General features: G+C 35.8%; 1 protein-coding gene across 1 annotated transcript in view; it reads left to right on the forward strand.

Annotated features, from left to right (window-relative positions):
- Positions 1–19,034, forward strand: part of NRK (Nik related kinase) — a 139,978-nt gene that overhangs the window by 45,669 nt on the left and 75,275 nt on the right. The window contains exons 3-4 of the mRNA XM_032756236.2: positions 12,767–12,823; positions 14,279–14,350. Coding sequence (XP_032612127.1) covers positions 12,767–12,823; positions 14,279–14,350 — 129 coding nt within the window. The remainder of the gene's footprint in view (positions 1–12,766; positions 12,824–14,278; positions 14,351–19,034) is intronic.

A 19,034-nucleotide genomic window follows, 5' to 3' on the forward strand; every position in this document is an offset into this window, starting at 1 on the left:
ATATCTCCCAAATATTAGCTGTTTGTTCCATAGGATTTAGTCATGGGTCCATCCAGAAGATTATTATTGTAGCAGTAATTTATGGCATTGAAATCAATTTGAAAACATAGAGAACCTAAGAACTAACAAAATGTAGTTGTTATGTGTGAATTAAAATATAAACTGAGAATCTGAAAATATTCAAATATACTAGAATCTCTCTAATTTGGTAGACTGCTGACTTGGATTTGTGAAACATTTTCAATAGGAAAATCTTAAATATCATTCCAATGCTATCAAAGACCTTGTAACTTTTCACTTGTACTCTTACTGTGAAAATTGCCACATTGTCTCTTGCATTATGGTGGTTTGTGTAACTTTATTATCTATATTAAAAATTGCTTAAAAATAAAAACTATAATTTTTATATTTCCTTGCTTTCTGCATATCATATAGGCAGCATTTAATAAACACTTACATATGGAGGTAGTGTGAAAGGGTTAAAGAGCACCAGGGTCTTGGGCTTAGTCTTGCCTCTGCTACTACCTCTATGCCTTTGGACAGTGGGAATCAATGAATTTGGAAAATTAGTGGTGGACAATTCAGCAGAAAAAAGTGGTGAAACTATTTGAAGGAGGAAAGAAAAAAGTCAAAGTTGTGAGCAAGGCAAAGTTGGTTTCTACGTGCTTCCACGATCCTTTAGATCACTTTCCTTCCTTTCCTCCAAATCTGGGAATTGTCATTGCTACACATACGCACTGCTCCCTCCACGTACTCCTCCTACATGCATGCATACACATATACACACATTTATTGAAACAACCAGATAATTGATATAAATGTGTAGTTTTATCTAGATGATTGCCTTAGTCTTCCATATTGCCTTGCTAGATTTCACTTGCCTACCTCAGTGACTTTTATGTTTGGGTAGCCTTAACTCAAATCTTCCTGTAGTTAGATTCTATTATTCTGTGCAATGGTACCATTCTACTTTTATCATGCTGCATTTTTCAGCTTGGCATTCTTTGAGTGGCTATATCCACCATACTTTCCCCCCATCCACTTCCCCCGCCCCCCCCCCACCACTCTGTTTGCCAAACAACTGTAAGGGATATATTGAGGGGTTTAAATCTGAGACTTTCAGTTGATTTCACACTCTTCAGATTTCATTTCTGCAGGCTTGAGGTAAACAGCATGTCATAGGCAAATCCAGCATTATAGTAGCCAAAATGTTCTGAAATTCCGACTGCCTTGGTAATTCCTTAGAGTTAAAAAACACTCTCAAAAAAAGCATTAAATTTAAAAACTCAAGTTTGTAATTAAAACACACACACACACACACACACACACAGCGCCAGTTAAAATGCACATGTTGTACCATGATGAGAAAAGAGGTCACTGGAAAAGATCTTTGCAATACATTAGTAAGGGAAGATTAGCTAGTGCTTTGGCTTTGCAAAGGCCAAAGCCAGATGCTGAAGGAATGGGACAGCAGGGTGGAATGTTGAGGAAGGGAATGTGTGAGGCATGGAGTTTACCCATAAAGGTCAATTCAAGGCAACAGTCTACATGTAAAAGTAGTTTTCAGTCAACTTAGGGGCTACAATGAGGACTCATGCCTTTTGAGGGTGGCAGGCCCGGAAGTTAGAGGTAAATTGATATTGATAGAAGACGTCCTTTTGCTCTCTCATGTCTATGTTTAAAAGCATTGACTAGAGCCTAAGGGCTGTTGTTGGTATTTCTTGTACTATCTTAAATGGAAACTATGCTTTTTTCCTCATCATCGTCTTTCTCCAGTCTTTTTCTACTCCCTGCTGCTTCTCTCATTTTCTCTTCTACTCCTTCCTTTTCTATTTTCCTTCCTCCTTGGCATTTCCCTTATTCTTAGCAGCCATCCCAGTTAACTTCAGTGCTTCTAAAGTGCCTTTGAGTACTACTAGTTACTGCTATGGTTTGCAGAGACAATTCAGTTTATAAAGACTTTTTTAAAAATGCAGGCCGGGCGCGGTGGCTCACGCTTGTAATCCCAGCACTTTGGGAGGCCGAGGCGGGCGGATCACGAGGTCAGGAGATCGAGACCACGGTGAAACCCCGTCTCTACTAAAGATACAAAAAAAAAATTAGCCGGGCGTGGTGGCGGACGCCTGTAGTCCCAGCTACATGGAGAGGCTGAGGCAGGAGAATGGCGTGAACCCGGGAGGCGGAGCTTGCAGTGAGCTGAGATTGCCGACAGACGGACCGTCTCAAAAAAAAAAAAAAAAAAATGCATCAACACCCTCTTCACCTTATCTTTATATTAAGGGCTGTTGTGTTTGTACCTCTGTGGATACACCTGGAAAAGTTGAGAATTCCATTTTGACTGGGTAGATTTTAAGACAAAGTTGCTTCTTTTGGTTGAACCCCTCTTCTCACTCATCACCCATCTGTCTCAATGCTTTTCTTTCAACTAGTTTTGCTGTTTGATAGAATTGGAAACACTGCAGCTTACATCTGTCTGAGCAGATGGAATGCATTTTGCATGAAGGTTAACTGATTCATGCATTACATAAAGAAAGCAATCTGTGTTAAAACATTGTGACATGGCAAAAACACTTCTGCTTTACAGAGGGTTTTGTTGCTCTTGCCATACCCTCACCCACTGCCCCATGGTTAAGCCCAGACAAACCTTAAAGGAAAAAGGTATACAATCTACCATAGTGGGAGAAAATAGTAACTGAAAGAAAAAAAATAATCCTGAATATGTAAGTCATTCTAGTAGCTGAGTTCTTTTTTATCTTTGTAGTGTATTGTCATTCGGAGGGAAAAAAAGGTAATGTCATTGTGGAGAAGCTTCTTACATGGAGAACTAGTCATCACTCACTTGATCATGCTTTCCATATACTTTGATAAACAATGCTGCTTGGAAGTGTTTGTTATCAGAGGATTTGAAATAGTGTGGGCCCTAGTCTCATGGAGTTCCTATGTAGTTTCCTCAGCATGTGCAGTTATAGCCTGTGACTTTAAATTTGAATTAGTGACCAGCATTGAAGGTTTTATGGTGTCACCCATTTGTAACAGCAAGCTTCAATGGCTTTGCACTTTTGTCCCCTGTAGATCTGGCTTGCCACATAGCAGTATATTGCAGTCTTTCCTTAGTTGCCTACTAGTAGCTATTCATTTATTTCCTGCAAATGTTGTATGTATCCCACAGCCAAGAACACAGAACTTTATTGTCTATTTTGTACAATTCGTCATTTGAGTGCTATAGCGTAATAGAGAGCAGCTCTATTTGCAAATGATGTTACTATGTATTTTGACCTATTGTTTCCCTGCAGGAGTAATAACAAGGGCAATAAAACTCAGTCGAAGCTGCTGTATAAGCACACATAACTGCCTCAAATTACAGGGCACTTTCAAAGCTACAAAGCCACTGAAACCACGAAGGCTGTCTTCCAATTCCTTTCACAGTTCTAATAAGCATGACCATGACTGTCCCAGATTTCTGGAAGAGGAAAAACATTATTCTGTTGGATTATTCTGGTGATTCTGTAGCTTTATAGCTACAAAAATCTGTTTCCATACAAATCTTTTGACTACATGTAGCAAAGGTTTGGGTAACTTAGGGGTATGTTAAGAAAAAAAAAATGTAGAAGTAAAGAACTTAGAGCTCTCACTATCACGTCCCCATAGTTGATATAACTACAGAAGGTATCAACTGCAAGTATTTAGTGAAGATTTCAGAGTAGTAGCCACAGGTTAAGGGAAGCATGGATGAACATGAAGTAATGTTACCTGACAAACTTTTGTCAATTTGGCAAGAGCCTTGGCACTTCGATTATTTTGTGAGCTCATGCCCTCTGACCTTGACTAGCTTCTTCATTGAGGCCCTCTGACTGAATAGAGTTGTGAAAAATTTTGGTTAGCATCACAGCGCAACCTAGGGTCAATGAAAATACCATTTACTTATGGACAAAGAATGGCCCTTGAGTTCCTGGAGTACTTAGCCACAGTACTTTCACAGCCTTTGTCAGGGAATTCCAGCGTATCATGGAGCCCACTGGGCTTTGGACTCCCTCTAACTCTTCTCCCATATTGTTTGGTATATAAATTATCTTTGTACACCCCACCAACACACACACATACATACACACACACACACACACACACACCCCTCTGCCTTTGCAACTCCTTCCTTGTTTAGTGCTCCATGTTGCAATTGACTTGGTCAGTTCAGTTCAGCACATATTTGCTGAGTGCCTATGATGTGCCAGGTACTATGCTAGACCCTAAATTTAGAGAGGAAAGTTACCCTTAGGGAGCTGCCAATCCAGTATGCGAGATAGATAGGCAAATAGATTCGGTGGCAAAAAGAACTTAAGATGGCTCAGGAATATAAGGTGCCAGCTGATCATGTAAGTTTTATTTATGTTGCTAAAACAACTTGAATGCAGATTTACCCTGGTGATATATGTGAAGATAGGACATTTCTCCATAGAGGTTTAAAAGTGACAGCAGTGTCATAAGCAATATTTATAAAGTCTAGTAATAATCTCTTTGTTACTATTCTTGAAGGAAGAGGCGATCCTGTTCTTCCTCCCCCATTAACATGCAATGTTTTACCTGAAAGTTGTGGCAGCTTGATTATAGAAGCCTTTGTTGATCTTAAAGTGTCAAGGTTAAAATAGTATTTATTCAACTCCAGGATCCATCTGCTGAAAGTCAGAAATATCTACTCCCGCCTGTTCTGAGTTTTCTCCAAAAGGAAAAAATCACACCTAAGAAGAATTTCCCAAATTTGATACACTTAGGTGTATCAAAACTTTGTAATGATAGGATGCTTATACAGGTATCAAATAACAGACTCTCTTCAGTGTCCTTTGGCAGCTAAATGACTGTCCCTCAATCTAATGTAATGAGTACAGCCTGTGGCCTAGCAGTATATACAAGGCTTTGTGGGAGTTAATAAGTGTGAAGCTTAATAATCTTGTCAATTACCAAATAGGGCCTGTCAAACATCTAAACATCATTGAGTTGCTTAAACCTTCTTAAAACAAATCTAAAGTTGATGTCTGTAAAATAACTTTGAGGATCTCAAAAATAGGCTACATCTCCTCTTTGGGCAATTGTTATTATAGTAATAAGTAAATCTTCCTAATGGATAAGATGTGAGATGGAGAGTAATTGCCATGTTCCCTTATATGTCCCTAAACCTATCCTCCCACCACTACTACCAGTCTGTGGTAGATCCACTCCAATCTCAGCCACACCTCCAAACCCTGAATATTCTGATCCCATCTGTCCCTTTGGGCTTGTTGAGCTTGACAGTGGTGATGAAGACTAAGAAGGAAGAAACAAAATGAAAACTTTCAAATAAGAACCAAATCACCATTACTTCCCATCTCAAGCACTGGTGAAGGAAAGGCCTTGCTTAGAGACATTGATAAAGACTTGTTAGCCTCTCAAAGTCCTTTCTAGACACATGTCTTTGTTTTTCTGCATGGACCTGATGCTGACAAAAACCATCTTGTCAGCCATGTTGTCTTGTCCCTCCCTGGCACAGCACCAAGTACTCCCAGATACTGTTTACAGTCGCACTCTCGGTGGCCTCGAAGGGTCACTTAGTTTGTTTGCTATGAGAAAGCTGGCACCCAAGCAAATGACTAGAAGGACAAAATTCTATGAATGAAAAACGAGGTTACAGAATGGACATGAGTGTAGTAAGTGCCTCATGGCCTTCTGCCACCACAAAACCGATTGAAAAGAACGAAAGAATGCCCTGGGGGATTATGTGGTTTTGATTTGCCAACAGAAAGCAAAGCAAATAACTGCTGAAGGGTCAGCAGTCTTCCTACAACAGTTTCTTTAACTGCATGATTTTTTAAAAAATTAGCCTAATCAAGATTACAAGGCCATCAAGGACTGTCCTGTATTCTTTCCAGAGAAAAACATGGTAATTAACTGCTGCAGAATGGTGGATTTTCCCAACACAGCTGTCACAACTGCTATTTTAAATCATTTGTTATGGTTTAAAATGTGTAATCCCCAAGAAATTGATCATTACTGCAATTCAATGCTGGTTTTTCAGTGCCTTAACAACCCTGGGCTTTGCATCAGACCATTAAATAACAAAACCCAGTCATAAAGTGCTAAACTACTAATGGCTCATCTCAGTGATGACTTCTGTCTTCTATTAAACAAGATTTTATTTAAAAAAAATTTACACTGAAATTTCTGGCATGACAAAAACAGGTGCACTCTTGCATTCTCTCCTTTTCATCTCTCTTCTCTCTATGACATTTCCCCCTTTTTTCCTTTCCTCCCTTCTTTAGTGTCTGTGCCTTCCTGCTCAGCATTACCTCATAGCCTTTGTTCATAATGTCCCATCCACTGGGCCCAACCTCTGCTTCTGAATCTGTTCAAATGCTATGCCATCTTCAGGGTCCATTTGACATTTTACCTCTTCTGTGAAGTCTTCCCAGTTACCCTATTCATAATTCACTAAACTAGTACTCATTAAAAGGGCCTTATGTACCAGCTACGATGCTAGGCACTAGAGATACCAAGATAAAATAAATATATTACTAGACTTTAAGGACTTTTATGTTTCACCTGATTTTATTGATAGAGTGACTAAATCCTTGATACAGTGATGTGCTTGATAACTAGGCTTTAATGCCCTATTGGTTTTTTTTCTGAAATTTTCTGTATTTAATAAATTTGCCCACGTACCTTACTCAATACTGTCAGTGTGGTCCAGATTTGAGAAGACTAAGCTCCACCTAGGGCCATCACCTGGTCTCTGCTCTACCCCTACCCTTCTCTCTCATCTCTCCCCACACTCCTACATCTATCTCCTAGATCTGCTTACAGAAATCATAGTGAGTAACTGGAAGAACCACTTACCTCTATCCGAGCATGCCCAAAGGCAGAGGACAGACCTATAAAACAAAAGTGGAAATCTTCAAATGCTGTGTGCCCAAAGGAAGTAGGGGCTAAGGACTATGGTAGACGTTGATCAGTTAGAAGTCAGCAAATTTAAGTCTCAGGTGACCAGGACACTGACAATTCATAACTCTTCTTTACAATTATTGGGTAACCTGTATTTGATTCTGGGTCCCCAGTGTAAAAATTGACCTTGCTTCATTACTTTTGAGATACAAATAAATTTGGGGAATTTGATGTTGCATGAATGCTAGTGCAAGTCATTTTGTAAAGTAGAAATGTTTCATAACTGTTCCTTTATTTGCTTTGTTATGTTTAACAAGATTTTCCTGCATTGGTTTTTGTTAAAAGCCAGCATATATACCTCTTAACAATGCCCTGTATGTGAGCAGTATCTTAAATTCAGGGACATGCAACATTTTCTTTTCACAGGACAGATTTAAAATGCTAATATTAATTTTAGAGCCATGAAGAACAACAGCACCATAATAAACTACGTTTTTCCCAGGGGAAGTGGACTAAATGATGCTGCTTATTTGATTATCTAAGTTAATTAATTAAGAACACAAATCTTTGCCAAATTGAAATCAACACATTAAGGGATATGTATTCTCCCTGGATAGTTTGAAATGATACTTCAAAAAGAATATACGTTTATCTTAATTACTGTATTTTGGAATGCAACCCCAGAAAACAGATTTAGTTGTGTCAGCATAAATTAATCAGGGAAGTTTTTTAGGACTTTATTTAAGTCCTTCACATGGTAGCATATATTTTTTCTCTAGAACTGTTTAAATATACTGTATTTGAGATCCAATAATTTATGTTAATAACTAGCCTTTGCATTTGGTTCTATTCTCTAATTGTTTCAGGTGTATACATCTTACAAACTATAAATTTCTCCAATAAACTGTGAATAGAACAGTTTATCTTTCCAACTTGCCATCCTCTTCCCCTTTTTAAAACTTCCTTCACTTTTTGAAATTCCCTGCTCACTCATGGTTTCCCTGCTCTCCATTCCAGAAACCTGCTTCTTTCAATATGGCTGAAGAACAACCCCTTCTGGAACTCCTCAGACTCCAGCCTTTTCTTTACTCCACCTTCTCATTCCATCAGTACTTAACTGTTCATTGCCACTGTTTTAGTTACCTAATCTGATAGTCTAACTCATGCTTAAATGTTAGTGACAAATTAATGTGTCCTTCTCTTAGCTAATATTGAGTTTCATTATCTTAATAACATGGAGGACAGGACTTAATAAATAATTTTTATACCTTGTTGTAGGTTGTGGAGTACCCGGGAAGTATTTTGAATAGTTGACCTATTGCCCCCCAAATATTTATTATTATTATTATTATTAATAACTAAACTTGAATGCGTGGAATGAGTTTGACAAGACAAAGAGTTTTCTTAAGTGAAGATGATAGACTTCTTGATTCCAAATGCCAATAGACTTGAATCTAGAGTCAGGAATGACTACAAAGCATTGTTACTACCTATTGTCTTCTGTTCTTCAAATATGAAAGAGCCTATGGACTTATACAAAGTATTTAAGCAGCAGTTGCTTTCACGATAAGAATGAGAGCTAAGAGAATTTTTTTCTCCTACTTCTGTGATGCTTTAAAATTATTTAAAAAGAAAGAAATGCTGTCATTTGTGACAACATGGAAGAACCTGGAAGACATTATGTTAAGTAAAATAAGACAGACATAGAAAGACAAATAATGGATGATCTCACTTATAGAACTCATAGAAGCAGAGAGTATAATAGTGGTTACCAGAGTTTGGTAGCGGTAGGGGACAGGGGATTGGGGAGATATTGGTCAAAAGACACAAAATTTCAGTTAGACAGAAGAATAAGTTCAAGAGATCTATTGCACATCATGGTGATTATAGTTAATAACAATATATTGTTATAAATATATTTACTAAAAGAGTAAATTTTAAGTGTTTTCACCACAGAAAAATAATAAGCATGCGGTGTAATGCATATGTTAATTAGCTCAATTTAGCCATTCCACAATGTATTCATATATCAAACCATCTTGTTATAAATCATAAATATATACAATTTTTATTTATCAATTAAAAATGTAAAGATCATTCTTTGTACTCAAACTCTAGTTAATGAAGCATTATTAATCTTGTGGAGCTAGTGGCTCCTGTATGATACTCCAGATATTCCTGATAGGAAAAACAGCCCAAAAAATCCACATTTATAATTTACTACTGTCCTTGTGATTTTCCTGAATAATATTCGCTATGGTTAAAGGCAATTGTGAGATTATTTAACACTCAATGTAGAATCTAAAACTAAATTTCTTTCTTAGCGTTCTAAAACTAAATTCCTTTTTTAGTGTTCTTTTGTGTATTTAACACAAATGTTGTTTTAATGTAATTTGCCGTAAAACTCACATTCTAACTGAAAAAGGGCACATCCTAAAAACTGGATTCATAGGTCCTAGTTCAGCATCTCATTTATGACAAGTCCTTCAGCTAAGATCGCGAAACAGCTTCTGTATAATCAATGAACCACAAGATGGCACCACTGAACAATTAGCTTATCTCAAGGTGGCTTCTAGGTTCTCTAGATAGGTTCCCGAGAATAGTGTTATACTTCTTCAAAACCAACATCAGTCACTTAATCAGTCACTTCTGGTGAATAGAGTATGAAAGGGAAAAATAACAACTTTATAGTGGAGAAACCTGGCAGGTTGTTACCTTAACCAAGTGCTCCAGGTTAATACCACCGTTGATCAGCATGGAGATATCATGTACCCCTGATATGATGTGATGAAAAGGGCATTTCACTTCTGTGATATTCTTCCCCAAAATTCACATAACCTCAATCTAATCATAAGAAAACATCAGCCAAACCCAAGTTGAGGGATATTCTACAAAATACTTGACCAGTACGCTTTAAAAGTGTCACAGTTAGGAAAAACAGGAAAGACTGAGGACTCGTCACAGACTGCAGAAGTTTAAGAAGACATGATAGCTAAATAGAATGTAGGATCCAGGTTTGGTCCTAGAAAAAGGACATTAGTGAGAAAACTGGGAAGTCAGAATAAATTTTAAAATTTAGTTAAGAGTATTATACAATATTAATTTCTTCATTTTGACAATTGTAGCATGGCCATGTAAGATGTTAACATTAGAAGAAACTGGGAAAGGATATACAGGAACCCCCTGTGCTATCTTTGAAACTACTCTATAAGTCCAAAATTATTTCAAAATAAAATTTTTGAGGAGTCAAGGCATAGGGGGAACTCTCTGAATGCTATCTTAACAGTAGCAAATTTCTATGATATATTGTCTGTTTATGCCAGACTTCTATGGAGGCTTGTAGAATGATTTGGCATATTAACTCAGTACATGGTTCCAAGACCTGGAGTTTTATTCCTCTGTAGGTTCAGTGAGCATATTTTTCAAACCCAATATTAGGATACATTGTCTGACGAAATAACTTCAATTTTCAAGTGTGAATAAATCACAGATAATGAGGGTAGAACCAAGCTGTTTTTTTTTTTTTCTGTTTTATGGCCATGGTTGGAATCTTTTAATGACATTCAGTTGTCTCACTAATGTGTCATAATCTATTGATTTTAGACTTCCAAAATTTTATATTTTACTGATCATCAGTTAAATCAAATAATGTATGGCTAATATTTCTGATAACCTGATAAATATTTTGTATTGCACAAAATAATAGTGGCTCATAAATAATCTCTTAGAATCAAGGAAGAAAGCATTGTAACTTTTTAAAGGGATGCATGCAAATCAGTTGCCAACATGTTGTATTTGTGCATTTTACTAGCAAGTGTTTATGTGAATAATTTATGTGTTTATGTGAATAATTATGAAAACAATGCTTCCTAAGTTATAAGGACTGAATAAATAAAAATATTAATATATAATTCCTCCCAGAGGTGTAAATAAATCTGAAGGGTATCCAACATACTCAGTAATTTTTATAAACTCGGTTAAGTTCAGGTGTCATTACAATCCTACAAAAAAGAACAGTTTAAAACTGTTTTATTATAACTGTCCAGCAAAAGTAATCTGACTCCATACAAACAGGCTGCCCCAATTAAGACAAGTGACAGAAGATAACACAAGCTCATGTTCTTTTGAAAAATTTAAAAGAGGCTAAATAATGCTTTCTGTCTGATAAAAGAGAAGATTGTTTCTAGAACCTGATAGTATTACTTCTTGGATTGATCCTTACAAACTCTGCCTCATTTCCACTTCTCATGTAAATCTGATTTTGCCTTTGCATTTGTTTCCCAAGACTTTAGGTTAAACAGACAGGTCTTGATCTTGGGTTCCTACTTTTCCCTGATCAATCAATAACCTGTAACTTTTTCCTTTCCTTTAAAAATTCTAGTCTTCTGTGGCTGGCATGCTCCACCCTAAACTGCTCACCCAATTCTGGACATTTCCTTGTACCTTGATTACTAGTCTCTGAACCCTATCCCAAGTCAAGCACATTACCTTGCTCAGTTTCCGTCTTTCCTGCCTTGTGTACTAGTTTCTTAGGTCAGCTGTAAAAAATTGCTACAAACTGGATGGCTTAAAACAAACAAAATGTATTCCCTCAAAATTTTGGACATAAGAATTCTGAGTTGAGGTGTCCGTTGGGCCATTCTCTCTCTGAAGTCTCTAGTGAGGAAACTGTTCCTTGTCTCTTCGTGGCTTCTGGTGTTATCAACAATCCTTGACATTTCTTGGCTTGTAGTTGTATCACTGCAATTTCTTCTTATCTTTTACATGACTATCACCCCTTTCTGTATCCGTGTGTCTCTGTGTTCAAATCTCCCTTCCTTTCCTCTTATAAAGAAACCGGACATTGACCAAACAAATCCATATGACCTCATCGTAGTTTGATTACATCTGCAAAGACCCTGTTTCCAAATAAGGTCACATTTTGAGGTTCCAGGCGAACCTCAATTTTCGAGGGGACACTGTTCAACCCAGTACAGCCCCCAAATCAAACTTTCTGCTGAGAAATATCAGATAAGGCATTCTATTTATTACTCATAGTAATGTTATACTGATTTTTTCTATGACTACAGTTTGGAATACGTCTAGAAGGTGGCAGCCACAAAATAGGAGATCTGATTCCAAACCTATGTGTTCACCTTTAAAAATTACAAATCTGTAGCTTATACTTGCATTTAGGGTAAGATCTAAGCTCTTATAACTCATCATCTTTTCAATAAGAGAGAATTTTCTAGAACTTATTCCTTTTATAAATATTTTTGGTTCATATGATTCAGGGCATATTAAACAGTTTAGAGGCTGTTGAATTAATTATGCATCGTTCACACTAGTGATCATTATGGAGATAATGTATGGCTAATATTTTTGCTAACATGATAAATATTTTGTGTTTGAAGAAGAGTCCAGTGGAAAGATGTCTGCATAGTATCACATAATCAATTGAAAAAATGTTTAGTAGAACAACTCCTTTTTTGCCATCTTCAATAGAAAATTTTCACTTAGATTAAATGAAAGTTTCCATTTAGATTAAATGCTTTGGTGCCATGCAAACCTAGATTAAAGACACTAAGTAAGCAATAACTTTAAGTAGGCAATTATGTCCACTAGTTACTACAGACATAAACAGCCAAACTGTTCCATAACCTTCGTTGAGTGTTTTGAGTGGAATGGTGATTTCTTTAAAATGTTGATAATTTAATATTTCTGTTTTTTATATAATACTGTATATTTCATTTGTGTATATTTTATATTTCATAACATACAATGTATTCGACACTAATTTTAATATTTTCTACTTTGATTGCTTCTTGATAGCTGGATTACCTAGCCAGCATTTGATATTTATCACTATCCTGTATTTCAGGGACTTCATGAGAAGACTGGTGCGTTTACAGCTGTTAAAGTGATGAACGCTCGTAAGGTAATAATATAAATTGCCTGTATTCTCTTCCCTTAGTGGACTGTGTTCCTGGGATACACAACTCAGAAAATATTGTATTTGTTTTTAAATCATTATTTTACATAATAATTATTACTTTGATCTGTATTTATTATAGTTATCATTTAATATTACTTTTATTCATTAGTGTATTATGTCTATTGGCTTTATTATATATCCACATAAAACAATGCTGCTTTCACAGCAGAAGTTCCACATATTTTGGTATTCTATAACACTGAGGAATATACCTGTACTCCTCTCTATTTCTAGTTGATTATTTGTTTCCAGGGATAGCAAAGAAGAGATTGCTTCTAATATTGGGTTAATCCTGCTGTGTTCCATCATGTTATTTTCCCTCTCCAGTGATTTCCTCTGATAATTGAGGCCATTAGATTCTCAATGACAGGTAGAAGGAAGAGACTTATCAGAAATGCACATTTTTCATGTATTTTCTGACAGATGGGCAAAAGAGACAGTTCAATTGGCACTATTCCTGGTAACATTCATAAAGTTGTGTCACGGTTCATAACATATTGGCATAGAATTTGCTAGCACTGATTTCTGTTCTTTTTCTTTAAAATGAGTGCCACACTTTCTCAAGATAATATTATCATAAACATAGAAAAGGTCAAAGAAAATTTACTTCACTATGCCCTAAAGGGAAATTTATGTTTGAAAAGCTATACACATTCACTGAACTGTTGTCAAGGCCATAAACTGTGCTTTTTTCAATTTGTGCAAGAAGTGAATTGCTGAAACTGTTTAAAGAGTTGTGTGCTTCCATGGCACATGTATACCTATGTAACAAATCTGCACATTCTGCACATGTATCCCAGAACTTAAAGTATAATAATAAAAAAAGAAATGATAGCTGAATTAAAAAAAAAAAGTTGTGTGCTTTTTGTTTTGCCAGTAAATGTCAAAAGTTGCAAAACCAATGTGAATTTCGAGGGATTTTGAGGTTTTGTACATTTATGTTGCCCTACAATCCATGGCTTCGAAATAATCAAACTTCTACTTTTTGAGTGAGACTCTCTAAAATACTTATTTTCTTGTTTTAACGTAAGAGACCTTGACATACATTTAACCTGCATTTCAGATACTCTGACTTTTAAAATATTTAAAAATCATGTTCAACCCATGGAAGTTTAGTGTCAATTAACTGGTTTTGTAAGGAGGAAAAAGCACTTTACTAATACCAAATTGTAATTTTCCCATTATTACAGCAGTTAAGTCTACTACCATGAATTTGTTGCCAAATTTCTGTATGTCATAAGAATTTGGTTTTTTAAATTAAAACTATTGGAGAAAATTGAGAGAGGAATAATGTTATCTTACTCTTCCATTGAGTGGTAACGTAGCTTAAAGGACTTAAGCATAAATCATTTTTAGAGTGTACCAGTACATCTAATAACATTTTATTCTTGGTTACAGACCCCTTTACCTGAAATAGGAAGGCGTGTGAGAGTGAATAAATATCAAAAATCGGTTGGGTGGAGATACAGCGTGAGTACTAAAAGTTCTCATTAATACCCAAGTAGTCTTTCCTTTCATTTTCAGCTTTTAACTTATCCCTTTGCATTGTATCATCTCTAGAAGACTGCTACTAAAAGTGTTCTTGCCTGAAAGTGGTAACATATTTATATTTTTTAATATATTCACTTAGATTCAGTCATCATATATGAGCACTAGCATATACCAGAGAGTAAGAGATAGGAGAAAAGGTCCCTTTTGCAGTCATAGGAATGCCAACGCAGTCATAGGAATGCATTGACTGTCCGTGAGGAATTGCGTAAATTTACACAGCATAGAGCCCTCTGGCTGAATAGCAACAAAAAAGGAGGTGATGCGATCTACAGCAAATTTTGCCTATCATGACATTCTGGACTGAATTGCTTTTCCTCCATTATGATTCTAACAAACATTACCATCGTGTTTGAACCAAATGAAGAATGCCCCACGCGCCCCCCCCAACCCCCGCTTTTTTGTAAGAGCAATAGCAGGCAGAAAACAAACCGATCACTTAGCCTCAAGGTCTTCAGACATCTGGTACCATACTTGAACACATGAAAGAATATGAACATGTTTTCTATGTGCAGCTTTTTGACTTACCTTCAGAGCAGTTTTTCTGATACCAACAATTCTCTGGCTCCAGAATAAAACCAACCAAAGATAATCTCTCTTTTTCAGTAGATATTGTATCTACTGATAAAATATTGTATGGGCCCAAAAGTTGAATTTTTGCTCTTATCAATATAATGAATTGATATATTTTTTCCTACTTTTCTCTCCTGCAGTTACTATACATGAGACTCAAATATTTCTAGCATTTTTTGACTTAGTAAATATGTCTCAGGCACATTAAAAATAACCCTTTTACTAACACAATCACACTCAGAAACTTTCTAGTTATATTTGAAAGATATTACTAAACAACCTCATGACTCATCTATTAAGTACTAGGCTCCTGTTATGTCTATAATTCATGTTAGGAGACTAAGCATATCCAGAAGACCAGCTAAAACAAATAGTATCATGCTTTTGTAGCTTAGGAAGTCACGAAAGGTAAGGTATGGAAAATATGATTATTTTATTAATTTCGGTTTCATCAAACATTTATGCTAATAAAACTTTTTTAAAGACCTGTCCCAAACCCTCTCTGGCACACTTTCCTTAGAGAAAAGGATTTTGATTCTAGAATTGGATGAAATTACAAAGGAAGTTCTGGCATCCTTGAGCTGCCTCTTCTTGAGAAAACGCAGGATATTCAGGCCAGTCTGTGATCAACTGGCCCTAAGCCAGGAAATGCTGTAGCATCATATTACTGGAAGATGTGTGAGAGTTTTAAATTACTCACTTGGCCTGATGGATATAATGTACTTATGTGTTTCTCACAAGCTCAGCTTCCTGTTAATTCAGAGTGGCAAACACACTAACGCTTTCCAAATATATCTTATCTTCATTTATTTGTTTTCGGGGAGTTTACATTTATGTGGGAAACCTACTCTTAAAACGTTTTTCTAGTTGGGGACTTTGAATTATCTGATTATGTATTTTAGTAAGAAAAAATAACTGCTAGCTAATCATCCAGTTAGTATCTCTAAATCATCTTGAATCCTTTGGGATAAAACATATGTGACTTGCACACACATCTCTTAGATGCCAGGGGTTTATGGAAATAGCAATAGTATGTAAGTCCAGAAACATGAATTCAAATCCCAAGTCTACCACTAAACAGCCAAAAAGTGCTTGGGAAAGTGGTTTACCTTTCTATGTCTCAGGTTCCTCATAGAAAAAGAGACATCACAAATGCAACTACATAGCTGCCCAGAGCCCAGCGCATCTCTTGTTCTTTCCGGGACACATAAGCTTTCTAACTCGAAAAGAAAAGGAATCTCCTTAACATCAAGCTACCAAACCGGTGAAAGGATTCAGTCTTGCCCCTGCTTCTCTTTCACTTGGTCTTTGTATTCTTAACCTCCTACCATCCTCTCATTCCTATTTATTGCACTACTTATGAGTTCATATTCCTCTCAGCAGAACCTTGGCAACTTAATTGAAACTGAGAGTGTGTACGCACATACAGAATAGCTAGTCCCTGTGGTTTGCTAGTCTTATGCGGTGCCAGGTATTGTTACCATTTCAAAGGAGGGCCACATCACAGGGGAAGCAGAAAGTTTAAGGATCTTACGTGACAAGAATTAAAGCCACAGGATTTTTACCTTTCTAGAAAACAGGTTAAGATAATTGGAAAGGAACTTATTAACTGAACTTTGCTGAGAGGCTGGGATGAGACTCTAGCCTGAGCTTTCATGCAATTCTCATACCACAAGTTGTCATGACTTTATTACACAAATAAATAGAAAGAGGGAAGCTGTCACTGAGATTTTCAACTGCACATATCAGGACCTATTCCTTTCCCCCATAAGACAAATAGGTGTCTAGAGATTTATTTTCCAGTAGTTGAATGTTTATAGGTAAATCCAGTGGAAAATCCTTGGGAAATACTAAAGAAATGTTCTGCAACTGCCAGCCGTTTTCTCTGACATTGCAAACTTTTTTTTTTTTTACAAGATATAAATACTGGGCATTTTAGGGGAGGAAAGATAATTTATAACTAAAAGTTAAGTCAACTTAGAGACACTACAGAGCCTAGTGCACTGCTTTATATTTATGTCATAAGTATTTTTAAAGCCTAGCCACATTATATCTAAATATAGAAAGTAGTTGCCTATTTTTCCTGCTGGTTCTTAGAGAATTAGCTAAGAGGGAAGGTAATAACTGAGTAGATATGTTTAGTTACCAATTCATTTCAGCTAAGAGACTTATTTCCCTATATTTCAAAGTCATTAAGTCAGGATAGTTTGAGGAAAATGCTGGGGAGAACTAAAGATAATTGGTGGTTAATCCCTTAATTATTTTCCATGTCAATTGTCCCTTTCCTAGGTCATTGCTCAAAAGAGTTAAAGAAATCTTTTTTTCACTGGATTTCAGAACAGGAAATCTTTAATTCAAAAGTTTTTTGTTTGTTTGTTTCTTTGTTTTTGAGACAAGGTCTCACTCTGTTGCCCAGGCTAGTGTGCAGTGTAATTATATATTATATATAATTATATATATAATTATATTGTATATATTATATATTGATAATTATATATATACGTGTGTGTATGTGTATATGTTTGTGTGTGTGTGTTGATCATGTCATTATGCATTTATCTCTATCTGTCATAGCTCTAGCTACTGCATTATCATATACAAATGTCTGAAAGAATATACAGTAAACCGTTAATATTGCTTGGGGAAAATGTTCAGTGAGAGTAGACCCTTTACATATTTTATTAGTATATTTCTCTATATTTGGTATGCATGTGCCATTGTTGTGATTAATAAAAATAAATTATAGAAAATAAATAAATAAAATGTGAAAAAATAATAAAAATTTTTAAAAGATCAGCACAGAACAAACCAATACCTTTAAAATGTAAAGGTTTACCAAATAATCAAGATAGCATGGTACTGTCCATCCACATGCAAAATAATGAGGTTGGAATTTTACTTTATATAAAAGTTAACTCAAAATGGATCAGACACCTAAATACAAGAGCTAAAACTATAAAATGCTTAGAAGAAAACAAGGATAAAGCTTTGTGACCTATGATTTGACAGTGGATGCTTATATGTGACACCAAAAGTACAAGCAACAAAACAACAAATTTATAAATTGTGCTTCATTAAAATAAAAACTTTTGTGCTTGAAAGGTCACTATCAAGACAGTGAGAAAACAATCCACAGTATGAGAGAAATTATTTGCAAGTTGTCTATCTGATAAGGCACTTGTATCTAGAATATATGAAGAGCTCTTACAATTCACTAATAAAATGACAACCCAGTTTTTAAAAGGACAAAGAATTTTGTATTAGACATTTCTCGAAGAACATATGGGCAATAGGCACAGGAAAAGATGCTCAACATCATTAGTCATCAAGGAATTGCGAATTAAAACCACAATGAGACACCACTTCACACCCACTGGAATGGTTATAATAATAAAACAGAAAATAGCAAGTGTTGGTGATAGTATAGAGAAAGTGGAACCCCTCCATACATTGCTCTTGGTAATGCAAAATGGTAAAGCCAATGTGGGAGACAGTCTGTCATTTCATCAACACATTAAACATAGAGTTACTTGACATGACTGTTCATAGAAGCATTATTCATAATAGCTAAATGGTAGAAATAGCCCAAACATCCCTCAATTGATGAATGGTAAACCAAAAGCAATGAAACATTGTTACATGCTACAATATGGATGAACTTTGAAAAAAATTAGTCACAAAAGACCATGTTATATGATTTCATTTATATAAAATGTCCAGAACTGATAAATCTATTGAGACATAAAGTAGATTAGTGATTGCTTAGAGTTGGGGTGTGTGTGTGTGGCAGAATTGGGGGATGATAACTAAAGGATATGGGGTTTCCTTTTGGAGTGATAAAAATGTTCTAAAATTGATTGTGGTGATGATTGCACAATTCTATAAATATACTAAAAACCATTGCATTTTGCACTTTAAATGGGTGAATTTTGTAGTATGTGAATTTTTTTTTAACAGTCTGTTTTTTTTATTAATTTTTTTTGCACACAAAAACAATAAACATTTTCTAAAAATACATACAAACAAAAAGATG

This window comes from Hylobates moloch, unplaced genomic scaffold (assembly GCF_009828535.3).
Source record: "Hylobates moloch isolate HMO894 unplaced genomic scaffold, HMol_V3 SCAFFOLD_7, whole genome shotgun sequence".
NCBI classification, from domain to species: domain Eukaryota; kingdom Metazoa; phylum Chordata; class Mammalia; order Primates; family Hylobatidae; genus Hylobates; species Hylobates moloch.